Here is a 20,989-nt window from a genome sequence, read left to right as displayed (position 1 = left end):
TTTTAGCTAATTTTGCTGAACAAACTTGTGTCAAAATATTAACTCATTTTAAGTTATAACAGTTTCAAAATTTATGGTCTTAAGTGCACTTTTGCCCCACCGGTGGGGCAAGAGTTCGAATCTAATGTGGGACAAAAGTTCGCTGGCTAAAACATAAAAATATCGACACTTTTATGACAGGCACACTCTATACCAGCTATAAACTTAAGTTTTCCGAAAAATATACACTAAATTTTCATCAAAAAATTGCCCAAAACAGAATTAATTGTAGTATATTCAAAAATAGCAGTTTTTCGCAAAACTAAGTGCAAATGTAAAACTTTGGGGACATTTTTCGCACATTCAGGCAAATTTAGCTAAATTTGAAGATAATATGTGGATTTTAGGCAATTTGCAATTTTTTCCGTGAATTTATACATGGGTCGAACTTTTGCCCCGCTGATACGAACTTTTGCCCCACTATGGGCTAACAATTGTTTCCAAGCATTTATGCAAAAACTAATACACCTCAAAGCAACCTTATGAGCGGCCTAGAAACGCCCTTACATAAAATATTGACAAAGATTATCTTCATTTGGTTCCGTGCAACGAAAATTTGACCGAAAATTACAATATTAACATCGAAAAACAACAAATAGTCTTTTTGATTTAACTTTTCCATATATCAATCAATTTTTATGATATTTGGATATACGTAAATAGATAAATAGCATTCGAACCACCATGATATTTATAAGTTTTGTTTTGAATTGAGCTAGAAATCTTAAAAAGGATCTCTTACCCCACTCGAACTTTTGCCCCACTTTACTCTAACAGCACAAAAATCTGTTTTCAGAAGATATTCTTAAAAAATATTTAAAAAAATCATTCAAGAATTACACTCTTTTTTATGAAAACAAATCTAAGAATTCTTTTGCAGATTTTTTCAGCAATAGACAAATTTAAAAATATTTTAAACAAATCACTAAAATTGTTACAAAGGTAGCGGAGCATTTGCCGGCCAATTTTTGATACCTCCCTCCCCCATCGTAGCCTACTTTTACATACATAATACATGCTACATCATTTATGGGCGGTCCCGAAGATTATTCCTACAATTAATCAGAAGTTCCTTTATAAATAAGAGGAATAGTTTAGTCAGGAGTTCACCTATGAATTCCTTCAAGGAATACTGTAGTAATTCATACAAAGATTTCTTTACGCATTTTCGCAAGAAATTTTTGAATGCCCAACAAAATTTTCCTTTCGAATTTCTTCTAGAATTACTCTAGCAATGCTTCCATGGTTTTTTCCAAGCATATGTTAAACAATTCTTCTAAAAATATCTCCAGAAAATTCTACAGATGTGCTAAGATTTTTTTCAAGTAGCTTCTAAAATTCATCCAGGATTTCTTCTCAGTATTTATTTTAGTATTCTTCTTTAAATTAGTGCATAATTAAATTTAAAACTGCATCGCGTATTCCTTTAACTGAAAGTAAAACAATCGGAAGCCAAAGATTAGTGTTTTTGCTATATTCACAATAGATTCCACTTGGGATTCGCATCAGAATTCTATCAGGATTCTCATCTGAATCCTCTTAGGATTCTCGTCATAGTCCTTCCAGGATTCTCATAAGAATTCTTTAAAGATTCTCTTAAAAACCTCATAATTTCATAAGAACTCACATCATTAGAATTCTTGAAAAATTCTCTTTAGAAGCCGAGGATCAGAATCATCAGAATTTTGCTCAGAATTATATTCAGAATGCTAATTTTCATCACATTTTTTCCTCGTAGATTATGTATCAGAAATATTTTCAAGACTCTCATCAGAATCCATTCAAAGTTCACATTCAGAATCCTTCCAGAATTTCATCAGCATCTATGCCGAATTCTCATCAGAATCGATCCAGGATTCTCATCATAATTCTTCCATTATGCTCATCAGAATCATTGCAGAATTCTCATTAAACCGTTCCAAAATTTTCTTCAGGATACTTCCATGGATCGCACACAGGATTCTCATCCCAGTTCTTTTAGGTTTTTCATCATAATCCTTCAAATATTCTCCAGTAAATGCTTTGGGGATTTTCCTCATATTCTTCCAGGATTTTTAAGAGTCCTTTCAAAATACTTAAAAGAAGATTCTGACCAGAACTCATTCAGGTTTCTCATCAGATTCCTTAAAGCATTCACATGATTCTCCAGGATTCTTATCAAGTCCTTCCAGTATTGGCATCAGAGGCCTTCTAGGATTCTTACCAAAACCTCTTACCTTCCAGTTTTCTGAGTAGAATCCATCCGGATTTTTATCTGAATTCTTTTTGGATTTTCATCAAAATTCTTCATACATTTTCAACAGAATCCTTCCTAGATTTTCATCATAATTCTTCCAGGATTTACAAATCTTTTCACTACATATTTTTCCAAACTAACCTGGATTCTCATCAGAAACATTGAAGATATCTCATCTGTAGTAAGGATTTTCATCACAATTCTCCTGAATTCTCGAAGAGATTCTTCCAGCATTCTCATTAGCAAATTTCCAGGATATACATCAGAATCCCTTTAAAGTTCACATAAGAATCCTCTCAACATGCAAAATCCTTCCAGAATTTCATCGGCATCGATGCCGGATTCTCATCAGAACCATTCCAGGAATCTTATAAGAATCGTTCCAGGATTCCCATCACAATCCTTCCAGTATACTCATCAGAACCGTTACAGGATTCTCATCGAAACTCTTCCAAAATTTTCTTCGGAAAACTTCCATGGTTCTCATCAGATTCCTTCCAGGATTCTCCACTAATTGCTTCTAAGATTCTCCACAGAATCCTTCCAGAACACTTGATAGAGTTCTTCCAAGTTTCTTATCAGAATTCATTCAGGGTTATCTTCAGAATCCCTCCAGGATTCTAATCCAAATCCTTTCAGTATTCTGGTTAGTATCCTTCCAGGATTCTCATCATAATTCTTTTTAGTTTTCAATCAGAATTTTTCCAGGAATCCTATCAAAATCGTTCCAGGATTCTTATCACAATCCTTCCAGAATACTCGTCAGAATTATTCCAGAATATTCATCAGAATCATTCCAGGATTCTCATCAAAAACCTTCCAAAATTCTCTTCAGGATGCTTCTATGATTTTCATCACAGTTCCACTAAATGCATCCAGGATTCTCCACAGAATCATTTGTTAAAATTCTGTTAAAATATCTAGAAATGTACCTTGTCAATTTATAGCATTGGATAGTTTTCTTTGGAGGAGCTCCTGGCGATTCATCACTTACATTTCCAGGCAGACTTTCGTCAGGAATTCTTGAACAATATCATGGTAAAACAAACTCAGGAAATTGTGGAAGAATTCCAGCTAGTGTTCGTAATGGAATTCTTAGGGGTATTTCTAAACATTTTTGTTTCAAGAATCGTATGTTGCAATTGAGTGGGTTAGAAGCAAAGAGGTGTAAATGACAAAAACTCGTTTTGTGAAAATCGTCTTTGAATTGTTATCAGCAATTTCCCATTATATACAAATTGTATGGGAGCCAAAAAAGCAAGCCTATCTTCTGCGTTATGTTATTTTTTTCTGTAAGACGAAAAAATCACCTAAAAATACCCTTCGAAAACTTGAGAACAATCGACCAAAATGTCACTTCCACCCTTTGTATTTGGACCTCAATTAAGATTAAGAATCTTCATAGAAATTATTGTCGAAAGGGATTTTTCATGTATTCCATGACTTAACTCAAGGTAGATTCCTGAAAAAAGCTTGGAGAAATCCTTGGGAGATTCATAACAGATTCTTTCTGAAATATAATTCTGAGAAAAAATAATGTGTATGCACTGACATACATCACGTGAATTGACACATTAAAGTTCAGCAAAATTGAGTTTTTCTTGGACTTGAATAATTGTACTGCTTAAATTAGACATGAATGTAACAAGTTTTTTTTTTCACAATCAAACATTTTGAAATTTTTTTGATATTTAATAGTACTGTTTCACCTGCTTTGGGAAGAAATCCAGTTCGAAAAAATACTCAAATTTGACATGATTCAGTAAAAACCTTATTCCATCCAGGAAGCTCTACTTGGCATTAGTTTTTCTGTATGCTACTATCTACTCCACTACAGTTGGATACTTGTTTCCTTTTTTTCTAATTCTCAACCTTTTCCTACTAGTTTTGATTTCAGTTAATTGTATTTTGTTCTTTTGTTACTAATTATCTAATTAGCTGTCTTTGTCGTTTTTTGTTTGTTGTTGGTTGTTAGTGCTACTACTGCTACCTACCGATCATCAATTCTTCAATGGTAATGTTTTATTTTCTATGAACTTAAACGAAACCTCGAGCAGTAAATCAAACGTAATCGATCGTTTTTTACGTAATAATGGCTAGATAGTAGAGGAACGCGGGAAGTCTTTAGTAGTTAATTACCGGTTGGCTTGTCTAACAGTTTTCGGAGAAATTCGTTCACTACAGAGATTTTGATAGTACGTAGCCTGATTATTTGATAATTGTTATGTTGAGACGCTAAAAAGACTAACGGGAGATGCTAAAGATGTGAGAAATTTGGTAAAGCTGCTAGTCTTGAAATATATTTCGTGGTAGTGTTTTCTCGTAGACTCACGACTGCAATACACTGTTCTAGGCGGGAAAACTTAGTTCCGAAACAACGATAAAAATTGCTAGTCAAGATTTGGGATTCGTTCTGTTACTGTAAGGTTGGAGTGATTCATATTTTTGTAAGGATTTTATTCTCTTTTCACTTTGGTACAAAATACACAGTATAACGGCAATCGTATAATCGGTCCCTGAGGAGTTTGTTTAGTTCTTCTAGCATCACTGGATTCTAAGCGCGGAAATGAGATTGTGAAATTAACCAAACAAAAGCTTTCGGAAGGTTAGAAATGAAGACAAACAGAATTGGAAAATCAAATGTTAAAAAAGATAATGTTTATTTGATACCCTAATAAAAAAGTGTAGTTCATTCATGATGTCCCTGTTTTGTCTACGATTGATACGGGACGTGATACTAGGAAACAGAATAAGATGGTCTTATCATGGACGAGAGGAATAACGCTTTGTATCCAAGAAGCGGCTACAAATCAATCTGAAAATTTCGATTTTACGAGAACCATCCACAAAACTATCGAACATACCTAGTTTTGTTGATAATGCGGATAATTTTGATAGTGTGGAACTCAGAACATACTAAACGAAGTAACATAATTTCTGTCCATCAGTTAAGGAAACCGAATGCAAAAGTATAAAGTATTAGTACGACACTTCATGTCAGAGCCATTTTCGTTGAATTCTAGAACAATTGATTCGTATATTCCAAATTGGTATTTTTTTTTTTCATTTTCGAAGCGAATAGAGGTGAATAACAAAATAATGGTAAAATAAGAACAAATTTTGCAATCATATCTAGCTTAACCACTATTACACGGAGCCACAAATCCACCTAACTTTGACTTCTTTTGACGCAATTTGGCTCTTTTGTGGGATAACCCAAATTTGGATAAACTGTCATTTACATATCGTTAAGTAGTTCTCCTTTGACAACAGCGAAAAAACAACCCAATGCAAAAAAAAAAAAAAATACCCAGCGTTAGCTTTCGAAGTCTCCGTAATGGGTTGAAACAACTTAATGTTGGGTAAACTCGAAAGGACCCAAATTTGGCTTATTCCATTGAACTTTGACGATGGGTCGGTGCATCTCTCTCTGTTTTTGACAACATTGCTGTTGCGAGAGAGGCAAAACAACAAAACAATGGTAAAATAGGAACAAATTTTGCAATCATATCTAGCTTAACCATTATTACACGGAGCCACAAATCCACCCAACTTTGACTTCTTTTGACGTAATTTGGCTCTTTGGTGGGATAACCCAAATTTGGATAAACTGTCATTTACATATCGTTAAGTAGTTCTCCTTTGACAACAGTGAAAAAACAACCCTATGCAAAAAAAATACCCAGCGTTAGCTTTCGAAGTCTCCGTAATGGGTTGAAACAACTTAATGTTGGGTAAACTCGAAAGGACCCAAATTTGGCTTATTTCATTGAACTTTGACGATGGGTCGGTGCGTCTCTCTCTGTTTTTGACAACATTGCTGTTACGAGAGAGGCAAAACAACCCAACCGTGGGTAAAAACTAAATGCAGTTTACCCAAATTTGAGTAAAAAGAACTTATTTTTTGGGTAATCTGAACTCTCCGTGTATGTTATTAACAGTGTTGTGAAAAACTCAATAGTCCATTTTACGAAACGACAACACTGATGATATTGCTGTTACTTTCACACGTTACGACACCGCCTTCTATCAAAATTTCATTCATAAAATAAGAGATCAGCTGTTCAAAAACGTCTCGTAAAATGGACTATTTCTCATATCTCACGCTTGAGATTTTTCATGCGTGAGTTGTCAATCACGCAACACAGCAGTCAAAAAATCATGGATGAGTTGGCTCACCTTTTTGACTCATTGTCTCGTATTTCCACAGTTTACTCAAACACGGCAATAATTTCTTGTTAGTCTGGTAAAATTATAGGAATCCTTTCTAACGTAAACAACAACATTCGGGTTTCACGAGCTTTTGACGGGTTTTGCGACTGAATCATTTTCTCAGTTTGAGTTGATTGAGTGATTTCGCATCAAAATCTCAAGCGTGAGATTTGCGAAGCAGATCTCTAATGAGTTTGCTCTCACGGGAGAGCGTATAGATTGATATTTGAGTGTGAGTCTATCAACACTGGTTATTAATATATGACATTAAATATCTCACCAATAGCAAATCATACAATCATAGCAAAATTTGTCATTGGTATTGAAGAAACGGCTCATTTTAGTGAACGGATCCGATCCAAATCACTCATTTTATTGAGCCGTATCATTTAAACGGGTCAGTCGCTCAGTGACTCGCAAAGAAAGAGCGGACTGAACCGAGCGAACCGAAACTCCCTGTTGCGGGCTGAACCGGTTCACTCCCTGTTGCGCAACTTCATATCTTTCGCTCTCACATTTTTCGTACGTTCTTCTCCAGAAACTCACGATATAATCGACCGATTTCCCCTACCCAAACCAAATGGAAGAAACAAAATGTGCTTTGCCATTCAAGTGAGAGCTTTTTCTCTCCATCTAACATCTGCCTGTATGGAAATGAGTGGGGTAAAGTAGTCTGCCTATGCTGAGAGCGCTGAGAGTACGGAGTAGCGGAAAACTATACTTGCATATGTGGCGTGGCGCGCTAAACAGGGCACACGGAAAGCGTTATAGTAAAGCCGAGAAACGAACGAAGGAGAGTATGGGAAATGAATCAGTTTATTGTTTTTCTGAATCACTTGTACACGACGAAACACGTCTCAAATGAACAAATTGAAATTGAAACTGCGAAAAAAACCACATGCTCCGGTGGGGATCGAACCCACGACTCCCTATTTGCTAGATGGGCGCTTCAACCTGCAAGCTGCGGAGCCCCTTGAGAACACGGATATTTTCAAATAAGCGATTGAAATTTTTCAAAAATGTTTGTTTTGCTCACGTATTTTGTATAATGTTATTTTACCACCAACAACAGTTCATTTTATCCGCATAGTGCAGATAAAACGAACATTCCCATATTTTTTTCATTCCTGGAGATAAAAATATGTGATTTTTTTTTCTATCTGAGTTTGAATTCGTGTCGCTGAGTTAAGTGACATCTTTATTCTTGATGTTGTGCGATAAGACTATACAAATTCTTTGAAATTTTTAAACTCGTTAAAATTTGCGTTCAATCTGCACATCGTTGTGTTACTTTCAAACAATATAATGTGAAGTCATAATCATGAAACAACATACTCCAGACCTCTAACAGAACGATTTTTTGATGGACTATGTGTACTTGCTCCACTCTGACTGAAATAAAGACCACCGTTCAGTAATTTGTTTCACTCTGAATGAACAATTTCTAGGAATATACCAATCATTTAATGCTTGCTTTAAAACTGGGTGTATATTTCTAAGCTAAACAGATTATCAACATCCTTCGACATCAGTATAGTAAATTCTTCAATAATCCATATCTTTAATCGTAAAATCAGAGGCATTACAATAGCTTGAAAATTAAAGTTTTACAGGGTCGGGGCATTGAAGACCAAAAATATTCAAATATGCATTCAGTCAGAGTGGACCAAGTGAAAACCTTGAGTGCCGACCAAAACAAACTGGTCCAATGAGCACGTTCAGGGACATTCCATACAGAAACTATAAAACTACCAACATTTTCATTGGACTCTGAAATCGACTCAAAAAATGCAACAATCAATCAGTTTATTGCTTTTTGACACTTGGTTCGCTCTGTCTGCACAGAAATTGTTGCAATTTCTGACCACCCATCCAAATATCAAAATCAAAAGCATCGAAATAAGTAATATTTATGAATTTCATTTGATGGATAAGAAGATGAATCATTTTAGGCGAAAAAAAACTGACAAATCACTAGAAATGTCTTTCATTTCCTCGTATTCATCAGTGTGCTGATCATTTTCACTGTAACGGTAAAACGCACTTGGTCCACTCTGACTGCATATTTTTTGGACTTTTATTGATCATTCAAAGTTTGTTATATATATTTCGCAGTTTAGTACATTCATCAAATCTGGTCAAAGTGGTATGGAGGTAAAGCAATTTCGCTTCTAATGAAAGAATATTCTAATTTTCCACAGTTTTGTACTTGGTCCACTCTAACTTAACGCCAATTGATAACTAAGATAACAGAACTTGTCTTCTTTTTCTTTTTGGCATTGCGTTTTCACTGGGACAGAGCCTGCTACTCAGCTAAGTGTTCAATGAGCACTTCCGCAGAGCTTTTTAGCCAAAGTTGCCATTTTCGCTTTCGTATATCGTTTATGCCAGGGGAAGTCAATAAAATTTCTTTTACGAAAAAGACGGGGAATCGAGCCCAGACATCTTCAGCATGGCTTTGCTTTGTAGCCACGGACTCTAACCACTAAGAAAGACACCTGTAGTTGTAAAAATATAAAATGAAAAGATTAAAACTGAATAAAAATTAACATTTTCTTCCAGAAAGCTATCAAAGTTATCCCAATTTACGGTATTCTTAGACCAATTCTTTCAATTCTACCATTTGCCACACAAGAGGTCTAAACCAAGTAAGAATTGCGAACTCAGGGACATACTTCAAGTTATGGTGAAATAAAACAAAACGAAAACTTCATTTAATGGTTTTTCTCTTATCTTTGTTGCTGAAATCACTTTTTCCTAAAATCTCACTCGCTCGCTCATTCTACCATTCCACAAAATGTCTCTCCACCAGTTCCGGGTGAGATCTCAACGACAGGAACAGAACCTGCGCGCGCTAGGATGCGCATGCATGCATGCATGTCTATGTGACGGTTCACTTTGCAAAGTGAAATTTATTGGATGATTGAATACATTTTCCTCTAAATGAACATAATTCAAAAATGAAATTTAAAACGTAACTATAACTAAAACATTTGGGAAAGTTGGATGCAAAAATTATACAAAAAAAAAAGATAATCCAACCTAGTAATACATTTTCTTGGCGTTAATTAGATTAATGTAAAAAGATCGCATTAAAAATTGAAATGAATGAAAGTCGACCTAGGATTGCGCTACTACTGATGATGATTTAGAATGGATGCTCTCTTGTATGATGATGATCGATTTCTAGTTAAAATTGCAATCGAAATGCTTGTGTTTGGACAAATTTCATTTCATCTACACTGTTGGAGGATTCTACTGGATTTAACAACTCCGCTATCGTTTGTTCAAGTGGTAGTTTTCCTCCCTTAGTTAGGTGGTTAATTACTGATTAGCTAGTTAACTTGATATAGCATGGTCTGCCTGGACTGGACAGCAGCACATGTTGATGTCCCTCTATCAGTGTAGCATGGTTATAAGAATACTCCACTCGTTGCGCCGTATGCTGGTCCTCATTTTGCCTAGTTTCAGTGTTTTTTTTTGTAATCCACAAAGTGTTACTCATTGTTTCGTTCGTCGTGTCTTCTTATTCTCACAAGAGCAGTCCAGAAGGAGTCTCTAGTGGCAATACTCGGTATTTTCATAAACTTAATTCAACTTCAACTTTGTAACAACTGCGTAACGCATTTACCACAAAGAACGTTGAATCCATTGCGCGGAAAGTCGCGCGTCATCGCGGCATTTGCTCTTCATCTATCTCTCCTCAGTACTCTTACACACACATTTGTTTTATGTTTCAAGATCACAGAACGCAGAACGGGGGGTGGCACATTGTGCACGTGCATTCACTACTAACAATAATAACGTATTGCATCTAGGGTTTTACTTTGTCTTAACTCTCATTTATGGTGTTGGTGGTGGCGATTCGGCTCCGGATGCAGGTACACACCTTCCACCGTGAAGATGGACGTTTCTAAAAAGGGACCACGTACAAGTTATTACCAGTTCTGTTTAGTAAATTCAATTAGTTTGATCCTACCATCCGGAAGTTCATACAACTTTTTTGGCAACGGAGCAAAATACGGATGTCGAAGCGCCTCATCGGCGCTTATCCGATTGTCTGGGTTCAGTTGTAGGAAAGCACTAGCCATCATTTCACCCTCGATAATATCGTACAGACGGGGAAAACTTAAACCTAACTTGCGGGACTTGAAGAAACCTACGGAAATGGATAAACCATTTACAATCATTCGTATTATGAAGTGAAAGAATCTAAATTACCTAACATATGAAGCTTATAGCCCGGTAAATGCGTCACACCCGGCCACGTTTCCTCCGTGGGCGTTCCGAGGATTTTGAAGATCTTGTCAAGCTGATCATACGTGTCCCGGATACCGGGGAACGTTGGCATACCAGTGATCATTTCTACAAAAATGCACCCGACGCCCCACATGTCTAGCGAGGTTGAATACTCGGTACTCCCTAGTAGTACATCTAAAACAACATAAAGACCACATTTAAGTGCATAGTCCCAAGAACGCAAACCTAAAACCAACTTACCTGGAGGTCGATACCACAGCGTAACAACCTCGTGCGAGTACGTATGACTTGGAACACTCTTGGCACGGGCCAGCCCGAAATCGGCCAGCTTCAGTTCACCCATCTCGCTGATGAGCAGGTTCTGAGGTTTCACGTCCCGGTGCAGGACTCGTCGCTTATGGCAATAGGAGAGGCCCCGCAGTAGCTGAAACAGGAACAACCGCACGTTCCGATGGTCCAGCCCACCCGGATGCCGTTCCATGTACTGCGAAAGGTCGGTATTCTGTGGAGGGAGAAGCGCAAGAGAGAAGGAGAAAACTCAACTAATCATACTAATTCAATTGCAAGCTGATACCATCCCAACGGAACCAACCGGAAAATGAGGAAGTCGGACAGGAAACGTATCGTGAGAAAACATAAATCATAACTAGTTGCCCCATGTGAAGCCTGCCAGGAGGCTGGCTCTGATTATTAATTAGGTTTATCAAATGGCGTTCATGGCTTTTGCTACTAGGTATCTATAAGTGAATATAATAGGCACATATTTCTGTCTATTGATGATAAAGTGTAAGAACGCTTCCGACGCACTGTGTTGGATTTTGTCGATTTCATGCGCTTTTTTAATAACGCCCAAACCGCTGATTTTAGTGTTATAGTTTGTTCGTATAAGTATCTTGGTATATAAAAGCGCATCTTTTGATGAAAAAATTTTTATGATCAATCCACCAGTGAGATAGAAAAACTATTTTTTCATAACATAACAAGTTTTAGAATTGGCATTTGAAACAACTTTGTCGAAGATACGTGATTTTTATATCTCTTATACTTTTTGATATGCCGTTGTATGTGAATGGCCTCTTAAAATCTTATTTTTATCATAACTTTTTTTCCAAGATTTTTTACATTTTATGTGTTTTCTTCAAAGATGTTTGTCATGAAAAAACACGCTATCTTTTGAAGTAACAAAGCTATCTATGAATTACTCTTTTTTTTCAAGGGGAAATTTAGGCCCCTCTAACTGCCTTTGAAGCAAAATGGCGCAGACAACTGTTACAAATCATAAAAGTACCATATCTCTCGGCAGTTAATAAAAACTTTTGTCTACAGGCGTCTTCCGAATTCGACTGATAATTCCTTTACTCTAAGAGATAGAGAAATGCGATGTTCAGCAAAAACATACGTTTTAAGAATTCCAATAACTTTGTAGGAGACATGCAAAATATAAACAATTCAAGTGAAAGAAAAGTTGTGAACAAAAATTATTTTAAACGAGTTTTTTTTATACAATTTTGTGTACAGTCTGTTAAAAAAATTCGTAACTTTTGCATTACAAAAATCTCATAACTTAAAGCAATCCTCGCTGTAAGCTCATGCTCAGCTTAATACTTTTTTTTTCGTATAATTAGCAGTTCAACAAGTATTCAATTACAGAAGACTTAATATTTTCAATTTCAATTTACTGCGAAAAAATATTAAATTATTATTTATAGAGAATCGAATTCCTCCTGAAATCAGTCATCCAAAGCAACCAAATCATCGCTATGCGGAAGAGGTTCATTCTTTTTAAAATTGTCATTCAATTATGGGAAGAAATTAAAATTGTTAATTTTCCATACACACATATTTTCATATTACATTCAATTAGGATTTGCAAAAATTCAAGTGAATAAAGATTTAAAGATTAAATGCAATATTTATGTTACTGCATCTACAGTTAGCTGCATCTACAGTAAAACCAAATGCTACACGAGAAATTGATTTGATTCATAATATTGTTATACATATTCAAAAAAAACCCTTAACTATTCTTGAGCAAGTTGCTCTAGAACCCAAATCTTCTTCTTCTTGGCATTTACGTCCCCACTGGGACAGAGCCTGCTTCTCAGCGTTGTGTTCTTATGAGCACTTCCACAGTTATTAACTGAGAGCTTTTTTGCCAAAGTTGCCATTTTAGCATTCATATATCGTTTGGCAGGTACGATGATATTCTATGCCCAGGGAAGTCAAGGAAATTTCCATCACGAAAAGATCCTGGACTGACCGGGATTCGAACCCATACACCATGAGCATAGCTTTGTTTTGTAGCCGCAACCCTTTGTAGAACTCAAATCCCTTCTGGGATTATTTCTGATATCTCTCTAAGTTCTTCTGCAATCCCCAATATTCTTGAAAATATCACTCTGAGATTATTTAAAACAATTTTATCAGACTCTTTCGGTATTATTTCTGGGATTCTTCTAGACGTATTTTTGGGATTCTTACAGAAATCTCTCTGCGATTTTTGCGTGTATCTCCTTGGGATTTCTCTTAAAATCCTGGAAGTCAAATTTTTAGATTTTTTTTTCGGAAATATTAACAAAGTTTCTACCGATAAACCTGAAGCAATTTTACCGGATATTTTTAGAGGATTCTTCCAAAGATTTCCTAGGGCTCTAATAGAAATTCTTCTAGAATTCCTCCAAACTCTGAGATTCTTCCGAAAATGATTTTAAGATTATTCCGGTAACACTCCTGGGATTATTACGAGCCTTTGAATTCTGACAAAAATCCTTCTGGAATTCTTCTAAAATGCCTCTGTATTTTTTTCTTCTGGGAATTTTCCGAAAATCCTTTTGGGATACTTCTATCTTTGGAAGAATCTTTCAGAAAACCTAATAAGATTATTTTGGAAATCTTTCTGAGGCTGCTCTGAATACTTCCTACTAGATATTTTTTTGAAGATTCATTCATAAGATCTTTCGGAATTACTTTTAGGATGCTTCTGGGCATTGCACCTGATATTTTGAAGAAATCTCCGTGTAATTATTCTTTCGAGTATCTCCCTAGGATACTTTTGGAAATTCTTCTGGAATACTTTTGGATTTGTTCCGGAAATCCTGCTGGAAGCCAGCATAATTTCTTTCAAATATTCTTACCGATTTGTTTTTTCTTGAGGAATAACTCTCCCGTAAAACCTTTTGAGATTCATCCGGAAATACCATATCATCCGGACATCATTCATTCAAGGACCGGAAGTTTTCCTGAGATTATACCGCGAATCGTTATGGTATTCTTCCGGGAATACCATTGGGTTTCTTCAGACAATAATTCTAGGACTCTTCCGAATATCTTTCTGGAATCCTTCTGAAAATCCTGAATTTATTTACAATTCGTAGAAGGATTTCCTGAAGAATCCTGAGATAGTTTGCGAAAGAATTAAAGAGATCTCTGAATGTATTTCGGCGGATTTCTTAAATAATTACCTAAGGATGTCCGTAAAAAAAATGGAAAAATCCCATGAGGATTTATGGAAGAATTACAAATATATTTTTGAATGTATTTCATAGTGATATCAAAGGGATCCCAGAAGTTATTTCGGAACAATCCCTGTAAGATTTTCAGGAAATTCCTAGGGTTTGTGGAAGAATTCACTAAGACATCCAAGAGAATTCTTGAAAGTTTTCCGGAATAATCCCAGAGCGATGTGCGGAAGAACTTCAAACGGAATTTGCGGAGCTATTTGAGAGTTCTTTTTATAAGAGTATTAGAAATACCTCCAACGGAATCTCAGTGGAATTTTTTAAGAGTCCCAGAAGGCTGTCCGGAAGTTTTCTACAGAGATTTCCATTTGAATTCAAGGCGGAATTTCCTGAAGATTCTACCAAGAATTTTAGAAAATTTCAAAGCAAATTAACTAATAAAACCCAGAAAAAAAATTCCAGAACATTTCCCAAAGAATTACAGAAAGATTGTATCAGAAAATCAGAATTCCAAACAGATATTCGAAATTTTCCCAGAAAGATTTCTGGAAAAACTAAAGCAGAATTTCCGTTAGAATTGAAGGAGAATTTCTATAAAAAGGCCAAATCCTAATAGAAAATTCTTAAATAATTTCGGATGGATTTCAGATTGGTGAATAAATGGCAGTGAAAGAATAGATTTTATTCTATAGTTTCAGATGGATATCCGGGAGAATTTCAGAAGAATCGGATTAATCCTGAGATAATCTAAGAGGGGTGTCCAATAAAGTCCCAGGGACATTCATGAAAGAATTATTGATGGATTTCTGGAAAAAATTCAGATGGTTTAATATAATAATTTCAGATGGATTTCCGGAAGAAATCCTGAGGGATTGTTGTAAGAAAACCCGAAAGATTTCTGGAGAAATCTTCAAAAGATATTCAGAAGAATCCCCGATCTTTTCAAAGAATTCCATCCCTCTGGAAAGCAATCATAGAAACATTTTCAGCAGAATTCCAGGGAAATTTTCCGAAAGAAACACGGAAGGATGTCCATAAAAATCCAAGAGGAATTTCCGGGATAATCCAAGAGAAAGTCTCAGGAAGATTTTCGGAAGAATCAAAAAGGAATCAGAGATATAACTATAATAATTTTAGGAGGATTTCCAAAAGAAACGAAGAGGAATTTCCTAGAGATTTTTGGAAGAGCCCCAGGAAGATTTTTTGGAAGAATCCAACAGAGATTTTTGAAATATTCTCTGAATGACTTTCTGTAGTATCATAAAGAAATTGCAAGAAGAATCTCAGAAGCATTTCCGGAACACAGTAATGTCCCAATTTTGTCAGGCCCATGCTGCATTAAGGGTAAACAAAATCGGGAAAGAGCTAAAATCGGGAAAAAAATTTCGAAAGGTTTCTAGTTTTATTTTAACCTAAAGACTTCGTTTTATGATTTTGTTAAAATAAACATTGATTTTTTACTTCCATTGTCTATGTACCGCAATCCAAGGTAACATTTGTGGGCTTCGTAGCCGTGCGGTTAGTGTCACCAGGCATTTAGCCGCATCGTGCTAAGGAGTGTGGGTTCGATTCCCGCTGCAGACCGGAAAAACTTTTCGTGAGGAATGTTTTCTGACTGTGCCACTGGGCGTTGCATGCTAGTCCGTTGTCTAGTGTGGTGCTTCCTTCAAAGGGCAAAATGCCCACTGGAAGCATTAACGTGTCAGTGTCTTTTTTTTAACATTGATAAGCATCTTGGATAATTATTAAGAATTTCAAATTTCAAAAATTAGATCTTTAGATGATTGTATAGACGTGGCCAAGGTCAAAATTGACTTTATGCACCCAATATTGCTAGTATAGACGTGTTGACTCTAATTAAAATAAATATAAATTTTAGGCTGACATCATCGGGAAAAAAGGATGCTACAAATGGGGGGTAGACAAAATCGGGTCAGAAAGGGTGCTAATATCAGGGGGAAGATAAAATCGGGGGCTGACAAAATCGGGTCATTACTGTACTCCAATAAGGATTTTTGGACGGACATTGCAAGATAGGTATATGAAGAACTACAGAGGGATTTTCTGATAAATTTCAGAAGGATTTCGCAGAAAAATCAACGGATGATTGACTAGGGATTCCAGGAAGAATCTCGGTGAGATTTTCCGAAAAATCCCAGAGAGCTGTGCAGTTTCTAGAAGAATCGTTAAGTGATTAAATTTATAATATTAGATAAACTTCCAGAAAAAATCCCAGAATAAATGAAACAAGAATGAAAATATTTATTAACGCATAAGCTTTAGTTATTCGGAAACTATTTTTTTAAGTTTTCAATCAGAAATGTTATTTTTTTCCATGCACGCGCTTGGGAAATGAATCTGGCCATGGTGCAACAACCGCGCTTCATTCAATAAATCCTATGCAACAAAAAATATCGGCGCTATCCATGAAATTCAAAGTCATTTTGATGAGTATAACAACACAGCTACTATCGCAGTGCTGGACGGGTTTGATATTATCGCACGTCTCTTTCCTTAGAAAAATCGGCTCGAGTGATAGTCTTATGATTATTGTCGTGACCGACAATTTCACTCTCTGGTTTGATCCATCATGGAATTCAGCCTTTGGTTGCCCTTCCCAAAAATAATGAAAAAACAAAAACAATATTAAATTTTGCTAACATCTCGACCGTCACGTAATTGGTCGCCACCATAACCACCTCGCTGATGTTGTGTACTATTAGCGAGGGTTCACATATCTACATTGTTACACCATAAGGGTCTAACTGACATGAGCGATTTATCTTCATCGATCCTCTCTTTCGCTAATAATTTCGCTAAATTAGATAAATCTGTAATAATTCTTGTTTTACCACAAGAAAAAAATTCAAATCGCGATAACTTTTTTGTTTCTCGGTATTTTTGCACCATTTTTTTCACAAGAACTCAAAAAACTCTTCTAGTTTAAGAATCCGTGTCTGTATTGATGATTGGTTATCTGGTTAAAAAGATATTTCAATGTTCCTTGGGGGACCGACATTTTCCATAGAAAATGTCATAGGCGGTCATTTTGTTTTACGTCAATTTATCGTAAAAATAGAATGTGGGCTATACAATACCATGTTATACATAAGGAGCTACTCTGAAAAAAATCATTCAAATTGGTTAAGTATTCTTAGAGAAATATAAAAATTACGATATGAGGTTTTTTGAAGTTTTCAAGATCTTTATTTGGCCAGTGTGGTACCAGCAACATAAATGCTCATAACTCGAAGACGGCTGCACCAAATTGCTTAATTTTTTCACAACATACTCCCATTAATGTATTGTTACAAAAAGTTAGTATTCGAATACGATAAAAAATCTGTAGCCTGAGATATATGCGTGGATTAATGTTACGCGTCGGTCCCTTAAGGAATTTTAAAATATCTCAGGATCCAGATGACCAATGACCAATGTTGACACAGATTATAAGACTAGAAGACTTTTTTGAAAACTTATGAAAAAATGGTGCTAAAATACCGAGAAGCAAGAAAGTTATCGCGATTTGAATTTTTATCATGCGGTAAAAAATGAAGCTGCCGGTAAATAGAGGGGTTAATGAAGCAAGATATAGTGATTATTCATCCTATTACACAAAAATATGTTGCGAAAAGAGAATCAGTTTTCTGCAATAACGCAAAGAGAGCAACGAGCAAAATCGATTAATGTAGATAAGCCCCTATAAAAAACAATACTGATATCTAGTTAAAACTACAAAAGAGCGACAATTGAATGGTTGATCTGTTTCAAATATGAGTAATGCATGCATATTCTAATGAGTTTTTACTGTTATATACATTAGAGTAGGAACAGAGGAGTGATGTTCATCGAAAGTTCTTCAGAAATATTTTCAAAATAATCAAATTGCGTCACTAACTCTCCTTTTTTTCTGTACATTATATTTATAATTAACATAGCAGTAAAGGGATCTGTGAAGAAACATTAAACAAAATAGCTGTGAAGAAAACAAAGCAACTGTTTAAGAAATTCTTAAAGAAATTTGCAAGGATCTAACTGAAAACATTACTTTAGAAATAGTTTTATTAAATATTGGAAGATTTCATAATCTGGAATTGAATTCTTGCGCAATTCCAGAGCAGAATTCCTAGAGGCTTTCTGGTAGAATATTGGGGAATCCAGAAGTCAAAGAAGGAATTCTGAAAGATTTCAAGGACAATTCCTAAGATTATAAATAATCACTAATCTTTAGTCCATCTGTTGTTTCTACTTGCTTCAACATTTTGATGCTTCTCCTTCTTTCGCATGACGCTATCTTGAACAGCTTCATGAAAAAAACATTTTCATACTCCAAAAATCAACATTTTAAAGAATCTAAAGAAAACAAGTAAATTTTAGAAACTTCGATAAATCACAGGCTTTTTATACGAATGTATATTGATTTTTTAAAGTCCAAAATCTCATGAGCTTTTCTGCAAGGCACATCGTTAGGAATTTCGCCAAAAAGTTTCAGAAGTTCAACGGTGAATTCCTGAATTTTCCGACAAGAATTCAGTATTTTTTTACAAATTCAATTTAAACCGAAATTGTTCAAAAGTTTTAAGAATATTTTACAAACCTCTATAAATTTGATATAAATAGTATATAAATATGGAGTGATTCTTAGATCAATTTGTGAAGAATTCTTTTAAACAAGATCGAGGTATTCCTGGAATCCACTGATAGGCAAAATAAAGTGCCCACCTTACCAGTTTTCGAATTTCTCTCATTGATTTGGTTCAAATTAAAGTTAACACACTTAAATCTTTTTTGATATTTTATTTTTGATATTCTTTTAAAGTTGCACTTACGAAAATTTGATAAAAAAAAGAATTTTACTCAAAGAAAAAGAAAATCAATTTGTATTGAAAAAAAAAGTAGTGACAAAATAAAGTGCCCACTTCCTTCTTGACCCCAGAAAAGATGATTTAAGAAAAATAAAAAGCAAATTTATAGTTAATGTGTCCTCCTTTGGCCTTAAGGACTTGCTGGAGGCGCTTCGGCATGCTTTTCACCAGGTTTTGTAGGTGTTGTGGTTCTAGTTCTTCCCAGGCGCGCTGCAAGGCTTCAAAATAATTATTTTTGTTGGTAACACCAGTTTTGTCAACCCTGGCATCGATAATCGGCTACAAATTCTTGATGGGGTTGAGGTCTGGGCTTTGTGGAGGCCATTCCAGCGGTTTAATGCGACAAGACCGGAAGAAAGACTTGGTCTTCTTAGCAGTATGCTTCGGGTCGTTGTTCTAGAGAAATATGAATTTCTCTTCAAGGCTCGTCTGGATCAGCGAAACCTCCAGATTTTCCCGCAACATGTTGATGTAGGAATCTGCCGTCATTATTCCGTCGGTTTTCACGAAGCTTCCTACTCCACTCCATGAAAAACACCCCCAGACCATCACATTTCATCACATCACACCTCCATGCGTCACCGTTCCTTGGATGTAGCGCTCCTGAAGCTCGAGCTGTTTAACCAAAAGCGGCGGGCACGTGTGTGGTGCAGAGCGCCACATCCAAGGAACGGTGAAGCATGGAGGAGGAAATGTAATGGTCTGGGGGTGTTTTTCATGGAGTGGAGTAGGAAGCTTCGTGAAAACCGACGGAATAATGACGGCAGATTCCTACATCAACATGTTGCGGGAAAATCTGGAGGTTTCGCTGATGCAGACGGGCCTTGAAGAGAAATTCATATTTCTTTAGAACAACGACCCGAAGCATACTGCTAAGAATACCAAGTCTTTCTTCCGGTTTTGTCGCATTAAACCGCTGGAATGGCCTCCACAAAGCCCAGACCTCAACCCCATCAAGAATTTGTAGCCGATTATCGATGCCAGGGTTGACAAAACTGGTGTTACCAACAAAAATAATTATTTTGAAGCCTTGAAGCGCGCCTGGGAAGAACTAGAACCACAACACCTACAAAACCTGGTGAAAATCATGCCGAAGCGCCTCCAGCAAGTTCTTAAGGCCAAAGGAGGACACATTAACTATAAATTTGCTTTTTATTTTTCTTAAATCATCTTTTATGGGGTCAAGAAAGAAGTGGGCACTTTATTTTGTCACTACTTTTTTTCAATACAAATTGATTTTCTTTTTCTTTGAGTAAAATTCTTTTTTTAATCAAATTTTCGTAAGTGCAACTTTAAAAGAATATCAAAAATAAAATATCAAAAAAGATTTAAGTGTGTTAACTTTAATTTGAACCGAATCAATGGGAGAAATTCGAAAACTAGTGTGGTGGGCACTTTATTTTGCCTATCAGTGTACTTTTCGAACCAAATATGAAGACTGGATAACTCTCTAGGTATTATTTATGGAAAAATAGCTGAATTAGCATTCGGAAAAAAATGGCGTAATTTTTAAAACCTGAAAAAAAATACCAGGTGGAATTACTGGAGAATTTGTTTTTTTGAGAAGTTCAAGAATGAATTGCAATTTTTTTTAGTGAATCTGTAGAAAATTTTCGTTAAAAATCCCCTTAAGAATCGCTAATGCTGTTTTAGGCCATTTTTTTTTGAAAAATACTTGAATGGATCTCTGGTGAATTTTCCGGAAGAATCCTAGGACGACCTCCCAGAAAAAAAAAAAACAATAATATAATTCTCCGAAGAAATTGCTCGAGAAATTTTGAGTATTTTCGCTGAAGAGTTTTTGAAATTCCCCTGTTAATGTTGTAGAAAATCTCTTTTGTAGGCATGTTGTAAGAAACTTTAAACTATTATTTTTGAGAGAAATTTTCGATGGAATGTGGAATGGTGGATCTTCTCTG

General features: G+C 35.7%; 1 protein-coding gene across 3 annotated transcripts in view; it reads right to left on the bottom strand.

Moving 5' to 3' along the window:
• Positions 1-9,196: 9,196 nt before the first annotated feature.
• LOC5565863 (cyclin-dependent kinase 14) overlaps positions 9,197-20,989 on the bottom strand; it is a 496,797-nt gene continuing 485,004 nt past the window's right edge. For all 3 annotated transcript variants that reach the window (XM_021842957.1, XM_021842958.1, XM_021842959.1), the window contains 4 exons: positions 10,988-11,249; positions 10,709-10,921; positions 10,467-10,646; positions 9,197-10,400 (listed from right to left, as the gene is read on the bottom strand). In XM_021842957.1, the coding sequence (XP_021698649.1) occupies positions 10,327-10,400; positions 10,467-10,646; positions 10,709-10,921; positions 10,988-11,249 (729 nt within the window). In that variant the 3' untranslated portion in view covers positions 9,197-10,326. The remainder of the gene's footprint in view (positions 10,401-10,466; positions 10,647-10,708; positions 10,922-10,987; positions 11,250-20,989) is intronic.

Source organism: Aedes aegypti, chromosome 2, assembly GCF_002204515.2.
Source record: "Aedes aegypti strain LVP_AGWG chromosome 2, AaegL5.0 Primary Assembly, whole genome shotgun sequence".
In the NCBI taxonomy this organism is placed as follows: Eukaryota; Metazoa; Arthropoda; class Insecta; order Diptera; family Culicidae; genus Aedes; species Aedes aegypti.
The sequence above is the reverse complement of the archived record's forward strand: the minus strand, read 5'-3'. Positions and strand labels throughout refer to the sequence as shown.